The following is an 8,199-nucleotide window of genomic DNA, read 5'->3' on the forward strand; positions in this document are numbered from 1 at the left end:
GGGAGGAGGGAAGGGGAAGAGGACTGAGGGGAGGAAGGGAGGAGGGAAGGGGAAGAGGAAGGAGGGGAGGAGGGAGGAGGAGAAAGAAGGAGGAGAGGAGGGAAGAGGAGGAGGAGGAGGGAGGCGGGAGGGGGGAGGAGGAGGAAGACGAGGATCTAAGAGAATAGCAGTCAGGGGCCCAGCCCAGCACTCACAGCCACTCCAGGCAGGGCCTAAGAATGCAGCGAGGAGCGTCCCCTGCGCAGAGAGCACTGTGCCAGGTCCTTGGTCTTGTGTAGCCAGTCCCCACGGCGCTGGTATGTGGTGGGACATCGGCCCAGGATGTCCACCTGGGTGGACAGGGTGGGAGACAGGTCAGCCTTCCGGCCATCCCCACCCCCACTCCTGTCCCATCTCCTGGCCTCACCTCATCGAGGGTGTTGGGGCTGTGGGCCCCCGGGTGGCCCTGCAGGAGGCTCAGCACAGCACGCTTCACGTTCAGCACCCAGCGTGGCTCAGCAGGGTGGGGACACAGGTGGGCCACATGCCCAGAGTTCTGGATGAAGTGGAGTGGGTTTCGGCCCAGGGCGGCACTGCAGGAGGGCAGACAGGGGTCAAGCGGCACCCTCCAGTGCCCCAAGCCACCTGCTGACTGCCAGAGGCCACAGCATCCCTGCCCTCCTACAGGTCAGCCCCCATGGGAAGCTCCCAGAAAACCCCACATCCCCCCACCAGATAGCCTTTCTTCCTTCTGCAGCTGGGCTCTGGGGCAGCCAACTGTGCTCCGAGCCACCCCAGCCTTTTCACCCCCAGGACAAATGGACAGCTGTGGGAGACAAGCGTCAAAGAATAAAAGGCTGAGACCCCAAGCTTCGGAAAGCTGCCTGCTTTCCAAAACGCCTCACTTAATCCCAAGAAAGAGCTGAAGGTGTTCTGGATGTGCCACCCCAAAATATGCCACTTGGGTATACTGACTTTTTTGTGGACCAGTCTCACTCTGTTGCCCAGGCTGGATTACAGTGGCGCGATCACAGCTCACTGCAGCCTCGAACTTGTAGGCTTCAACAATCCTTCTGCCTCAGCCTCCCGAGTGGCTGGGATGACAGGGCTGGGACCACAGACATGCGGCCACCACGCCCAGCTCATTTTTAAACTTTTTGTAGAGCTAGGTTCCTGCTATGTTGCACAGGATGATCTCAAACTCCTGCGCTCAAGCAATCCTCCAGCCTCAGCCTCCCAAAGCGCTGGCATTACAGTCATAAGCCACTGCACCCCAGCCTCTTGTCTACTTTGAACCGAAGACTGTATTTGTTGAGAAACAGCAAACGTGGGGAGAGGCTTTCTCTGAACTCCCCTCTTCTGCGTAAAGATAGATCCCCCAAAAGGAACGTAATTGTCATCAGTCCCCTCCAGGGAGTTTCATCCACCTGGGGAGAGCAGCTCTCACCCTGAGAGAGGATGGTGCAAGTCAACACCACACCCAAACTTCATCCTACAGTAGCACATCTCCTGTCTCTTCTTCCTCTTTCCTAGGAATCATCTACTCCCCTCTAACTTGCCTTCCTCCCTCTCCTCCCCCTTCCCCCATGAAAATGCTATATAAGCTCCCAAGTCTCACTACTCTGGGAGGCCGTCGCTCTTTCATTCCACGATGTCCCTGTGTGTATAAAAAAAATCCACCTACCTCTTCTCCTAATGTCAGTTCATTTCTAGACACAGCATTTAACCCAGGAAGGTAGAGGGAGCCTTTCCCTCCCCTACAGATCCCACCAGGGAGGTAATTATCATCCCTCTATCCACATTCCAGATAAGGAAACAGGCTCAGAGCAATGCAGTGTCTTGCTCAGGGCTCCAGGTGGGATTTGAACCCAGGCAGGCTGGCTCTGCAGTCACAGGCTGCAGAAACTCTGAACTGGAAGTGACTTGAGACTCTGTCATTGTTGAGACAAAGAAATGAGGTCCCAAGGGATATCACACAGTGAGTCAGGGGAGGAGCTGGCACCAGAATTCAGCCCAGTGCTCCTCCTGCCTGCCCTTCCCCTGGCAGACAGGTGCCTGGGTGTGGTATCTGCAGAGTGAAGGGATGGGGAAGGTGGGAGGTGAGGGGTGGTGCAGTCCTCCTTCCCTGCGTGGAGGTGGAAGACAGAGATGCTCCCAGATGAAGGGGAAACTGCCAAGTCCCCAGACCCTACAGGCTAGCAAGACAAAACCCTGGGGAACAGATGTGCCCCCACTTCTACTTTCCAGGGGGGCAGCTGTCACTCTCCAGCTCCAATTAAAGCCTGGGGGTCTTCCTCAGGCAATCCCCTGGGTCTCAGGCCCTGATGGACAGAAATGCTAATGGTGCCCGCCACTCCCAGAATAGCAAGTGTCAGTCTGGCCTCCAGGAAGTGACAACCCCTGGCCTCGCTGACTTAGCATTTCTGATGAGGAGCTGGGGGACAATAGTCCCCTTGGAGGAGACCCTCCCCTTGCCTTTCAGTGAGGATCTGTCTGTCCCTCAGCAGCATCCCCCATCCTGGTATCCCTAGACAAAGGCTTTATTTCTTAACAAATGAATTTGCAACAAAAACGGAAGAGGAATCTGCAGAGAAGGAGATGTCTTCAGCCTGGCGGCCGCTCTGAGCTTTCAAGCCACCAAGGCCACTGTCTGGGAGGCCTGGGAAACGAGCCACAGAGAGAATCCCAGGCTTGGCTGGGTCACAAAAGAGGGGCTTAGCTTGGGGTGGGAGAGGATGCAGTCTCAGCAGAGTGGGGGAGGGGAAAAGGCCAGACCTCCATGGGCCCAGCAGTTCCATTAGCCGGAGGCTTCCAGAACACACTCAACAACGATGCCCAAGGGGTGATCGGCAGGTGTGAAATCTGGACATGCTGGGGGTGACAGGCAGAACTACAGGATGAGTTCCTCCCACCAGGTAAGAGAAGAGCCCCTACGGCTCTCTGGAGTCACCCAAGGCTTCTACATGAATGCAAAACCCCAGCGGTCTTCATCGGTGCTTGACAAGGTCAACATAAATACAGGAACTTGTTTGAACTTCAGTCCAAGATGGCATCTCTTTCCTGCAGAGGGGTCACCCTAACCTGTTGTCCTCATCTAGTTCAGGGCACCCAGAGCCCGACAGTGGTTGAAAGATGGTAGAGGGCTCACCCCTCCAGCCCATCGTGAGCAGGTCCCAGCCCCATGGCCAAGTGTCTTACCTCAGGCTCTCCGACTCCTTCAGAAGCTCCACCTTGGCCCCCAGGATGGATGTCACCTGGAAGTCTTGGAGCTGAAGCGGAAAGCACCATGAGTGGGTGATCTCTCCTGGGATACCCCAGGACCTCACCAGCACCCCACCCACAGAGCAGTTCTAGGGCCCAGGAGGATACATGAACCCATATTGGGGGCAAGGCAGAGAGACCCCTCCCTTGACCAGGTACAAAGCCTGGGTGGTTAAGGCTGAATGTCTCACTGAAATAGTCAAGTACCTACAGCTCCCTGCTAAAGGTTTGGAAAGTTCTCATTTTGCCCAAAAAGACACTGGAAGTGTGGTTGAGGGATTCATAGGACTATACAGTACCAACAAGAATGTGTTACATCATAGAGCAGACAAAGGCTTTGCCCACGATGAAGACTTGGATATCCCAGTGTCACCACGGGGCGTGTGTGTGCGTGGTGGCGGGGGGACGGGGTTGCAAAACAAGGTACACTTTCTAAAAATGGAAAATATCCTCCCTAAAATAACTGATTTCACTGTTTAAATTTAACAGAGCCAGCCTTGATGGCTCACACCTGCAATCCCAGCACTTCGGGAGGCTGAGTTGGGTGGATCACTTGAGGTCAGGAGTTCGAGACCAGCCTGGCCAACATGGTGAAACCCCATCTCTATTTTTTAAAATAAACGAAAAATAATTTTTAAAGGATGAAGTTCTGCTACATCCTACAATGCAGAGGAATCTTGAAAATGTTATGTTAAAGTGAAAGAAGCCAGACACAAAAGACACACATTATGTGATTCCACTTACATGAGGTACCTAAAAACAGGCAAGTTCATACAGACAGAAAGCAGAACAGAGGTGACCAGATCCTGCAGGGCAGGAATTGGAAGTTACTGTTCAATCTGTACAGAGCTTCTGTTTAGGATGATGAAGAAGTTCCAGAGATGGAGGGTGGTGATGGTTGTACAACAATTTGACAGTATTTAATGCCACTGAATTACAGACTTAAGATGGTTGTAATGGTGTATCCCATATTATGTTCTAATCACAGTTAAAAAAATAAAAATAAACCAGACACAAAGGAAAACATCCTGTACAATTCCATTAGAGAGAAGTTCAAAGACAGGCAAAACTCATCTACGGTGATAGAAATAAAAAAGGCAGGCTGGGCACAGTGGCTCATGCCTGTAATCCCAGCACTTTGGGAGGCCGAGCTGGGCATATCACTTGAGGTCAGGAGTTTAAGACCAGCCTGGCCAACATGGTAAAATCCTGTATCTACTAAAAGTACAAAAATTTGCCAGGCGTGGTGGTGCACACCACGCAACACCAGTAATCTCAGCTAGTCAGGAGGCTGATGCAGGAGAATCGCTTGATTCGGAGGTGGAGGTTGTAGTGAGTTGAGATTGTGCTTCTGCACTCCAGCCTGGGCGACAGAGCAGGACTCCATCTCAAAAAAAAAAAAAAAAGCTGTACCCTTGTGAGAAGTGACCAAGAAGAAGGATGAAGGAGGCTCTGGGGGTTATATTTTGTTTCTTGCTCTGGTGATCACGACATAGGTGTTTGGTTTATGAAAATTCCTTGTTTTGAAGATTTGTGATTTTTACACTTTTTTCTCTAAAAGTATATTAATTAAACTCCCAAGGGGCCAGAAAATTTCCATTTTCCCCTAGAATCTTTGAAACACACCAGTTCTTTATACCCTTGCCAACATTTGACATTGGCAGCTTTTCTTTTGAGACAGAGTTTTGCTCTTGTTGCCCAGGCTGGAGTGCAATGGCGTGATCTCGGCTCACCACAACCTCCGCCTCCTAGGTTCAAGATATTCTCCTGCCTCAGCCTCCCTAGTAGCTGGGATTACAGGTATGTGCCACCACCCCCAGCTAATGTTGTATTTTCAGTATAGACGGGGTTTCTCCATGCTGGTCAGGCTGGTCTCGAACTCCCGACCTCAGGTGATCCACCCACCTCGGCCTCCCAAAGTGCTGGGATTATACGCATGAGCCACCGCACCAGTCGGCAGCTTTTCTTAAATGCTTAAAGCAAACAAATGAATAAAACCGCAACAGAACATAATTCGCTTTGTGAAAACTGGCCCTACAGATAAAAACAACCACAAGTGTTTTGAAGGGTGTGAAAGGATAGCAAAGACTAATAAAGCAGTAGCTCTGACATACTGGACACCCTAAGAATTCAGAGGCAGCTCAGGGCCACTCCATCAAAGACTCATCCTGTGGTCTACATGAAAATACAACAAAACAGTTTTGAGAAACTCTTGTTAGCAAGCACTCCAGTCAGTACAGAAATGCATCACAATACAAGATGAGACTCCAACAAAAACTAAAAGGCCTTTTATGTGGGTTAAGAGGGTTTATCCAGGAAAAATATGAGGGTTATCAGAAATGGAACAGAGGCAAATGAGCAAGCACTTCTGCTTGCAAAAACATTGAGGAGCTTCCAGAAAATCTTCATGAAAAGAAATCTGCAACGACCAAGGGGGCCTAGCACATAATTCTGCCTTAACTCAGGACTAACACCACTGGACCTTAGTGTTTGCCTGTAACCTGAGCCTGTGGACCTAGGTACTTCAAGGCCAGTGTCCAGAAGAAAACAGGCCAGGGCAGGCTTTCCTGGGAGTAGACTTCCACCCCATCTATTCCTTTGTCCAAAGGCCTTTACTTGGTTTGACTTTGCACACACTTGGACTTGCAGACATGGTTCTCAGTCCACCCCTAGGGCACAGTATGTCCCCCTTCTATGGCTCTTCTCACTCCAAGGAACTCCCCCAACCTGCCCTAAAAATATTCCTTCCTTAACCTTTGCTATTCCCCCATTGGGCCCTCTGTGGCACCTCTTACAACCAAAATTGCACCATTTTCCCACATTCCTCTCAAGGGTCGTCACTTGCCAAATGTAAGATTCCTCAGAAAGTTCCTCTGTTGATTAAGCAAATTGGAAATCAGAGGTGAGGGGCTGTGGCTTCCTCTTAGTCCTCCCCAGTGTCAACATGATCTCCCGGTTGCCCAAAGACACTCACCCATAAAGCCATCTGACATGGGCCAAGCACATCAAGGACAGCCAAGCCTTGGAGGCCAAGGCCACTGTCCTCCACCGGGACCTCCTGCAGGCTGGTACTGGTGTTGGTGGAAAAGTGATAGGTGTATCTGGTGCCCACAGGGAGGTGGGGCCCAGCTGACCCTGAAGGGCACAGAGAGACAGCAATGTCACCTGGACAATCTGCAGCCCTTTGGGATCCCAACTCCACCTACGGGCATCCTTGTTCACGCCTTTCTCTCTCCATCTGGGCTCTGAGCTGCCTGTTCCCAGCTTGGGGAAAGGTTGGGTAGCTGCATACCCTCATAAGGGTGAAAAAGAAAATAAAGATAGTAACAGTAAGTGCTCAGTAAGTGCTAGCCAGTGTCATCATGGGCTAGGCCTTCTTCTAATATCAAGGTTTCTCTGCCTGGGCGCTATTAATAGTTGGGGCCAGAGAATTCTATTTGTGAGGGCTGTCCTGTGTGTTGTCAGGAAATTTAGCAGCATCCCCGACCTTTACCCACCAGATGCCAGTAACACAGGCCAGTTGTGACAATGAAAAATGTCCCCAGACTTTGCAAAATGTCCCCAGGGGAGGGAGGACGACAATCACCCCAGTTGAAAAGCATCCATCTACAGTAATTCATTTAAGCCTCATAACTGACTGAGGTGAATACTCTATTTTCTCCATTTTACAGAGGAATAAACCAAGGCTCAGAGAGGTTAACTAACTTACACAAAGTCACACAGCTGGGATTCTACCCTTGGGAGTCTGACCACTCACCTATCACCTTGATGGATATCAAGTGGTGCTGGGGGTGCTGTGGGGACAGGGTGGGGGAGAAGGTGGTGGCGGTTGTTATCCTGTCTATGGAAGACAAAGCTGTAAAGCTAGCCAGCCCTGGGGGGAATCTGGGGATGAGGAGAGTAACTGCTCTGGGGAAGAGCCGATTTAGGGAACAGAGAAGTCTGCAATCCTCGAGCCAAATCTCTAACCTTCTATTGATGCCAGGGGATCAAGTGTGAAACGTAAGTATAACATCTCACCCCTCCCCATGGCTTGTGATTGAACTGACATTTTCATGTCAATTTCCTTGAGACAGAACCACACCTCATATTCCTAAAATGCTTCTCTCTTTCCAAAGAATTTGTTCCCAAGGCTCTTTCATCTGCTCCACTCCAAAATGCAAATGCCATCACCTGACCAAAGACATTTATTCCACCTGGGGCCCACGGGTATGAGGAAAAAGCCTTGGGGGCTGGGATGGCTTAAGGCATTTTACTTTCAGCTTGCTATTCATTTCTCTAACTTGGCCTTTGCAGAACTGGCCTTGGTCCTCCCAACTGGTACCTTTGGGAACATAGCTGGGGCCCTCTGGGGCTGTCTCTAATCCCAGCTTACAGCTTCACCCTCATCAGGCCCTGTACCGGGCGGCTCAGGCTTCTGGTCATGAGAGGTGTGATCAGGCGTCCTGAGAGAATCACTCACCTGTGCACGGAGTCATGCAGGAGGCCGCCTGCCCCACCTGCGAATCTGGAATTTCTGAAATCACAAATCAGATGGAACCAGAGTAAGGCCAGAAAGAGGCACGGGATAGCCCCACAGTATGGGTCACTGACCTTACTCCAGGAAGAAGATGAGAAGTGATAATGCTAGCTCTCCCCAGACTTTGCGAAATGTCCTCAGGGGAGGGAGGGCCATGAAGACTGGAAGCGATTTCCCTACCCTTTGTCCACTTTGCTCTTGCCCATCTTGGGTACTGGCACCATTATCCCTGATAGGTCAAGTTGGCAATCATTCGTGTGGAAGCACTCCTCATCATCCACCACCTGATTCCAATATGTCAGCAGGCTCTACCAATTCCATCAACAAATGCAGGTCTCCACTCCTCCCATGCATCAATCCATCTACCCATCCCCACTCCCATCCATACTCCCACCAGCTCCCCACTCCTATCCATCCATCCATCCACCCACCCCCACCCC

The 8,199-nt window shown here is 51.0% G+C and overlaps 1 protein-coding gene across 1 annotated transcript in view; it reads right to left on the reverse strand.

The window, feature by feature from the left end:
- LOC105525710 overlaps positions 1 to 7,983 on the reverse strand; it is a 126,076-nt gene extending 118,093 nt beyond the window's left edge. Inside the window, exons 1-7 of the mRNA XM_011961438.1 lie at positions 7,940 to 7,983; positions 7,703 to 7,756; positions 6,998 to 7,125; positions 6,215 to 6,375; positions 3,178 to 3,248; positions 407 to 572; positions 258 to 329 (exon numbers count right to left, since the gene is read on the reverse strand). Coding sequence (XP_011816828.1) covers positions 258 to 329; positions 407 to 572; positions 3,178 to 3,248; positions 6,215 to 6,375; positions 6,998 to 7,125; positions 7,703 to 7,756; positions 7,940 to 7,983 — 696 coding nt within the window. The remainder of the gene's footprint in view (positions 1 to 257; positions 330 to 406; positions 573 to 3,177; positions 3,249 to 6,214; positions 6,376 to 6,997; positions 7,126 to 7,702; positions 7,757 to 7,939) is intronic.
- Positions 7,984 to 8,199: the final 216 nt, after the last annotated feature.

Source organism: Colobus angolensis, unplaced genomic scaffold, assembly GCF_000951035.1.
Source record: "Colobus angolensis palliatus isolate OR3802 unplaced genomic scaffold, Cang.pa_1.0 Scaffold55, whole genome shotgun sequence".
Classification (NCBI taxonomy): Eukaryota; Metazoa; Chordata; class Mammalia; order Primates; family Cercopithecidae; genus Colobus; species Colobus angolensis.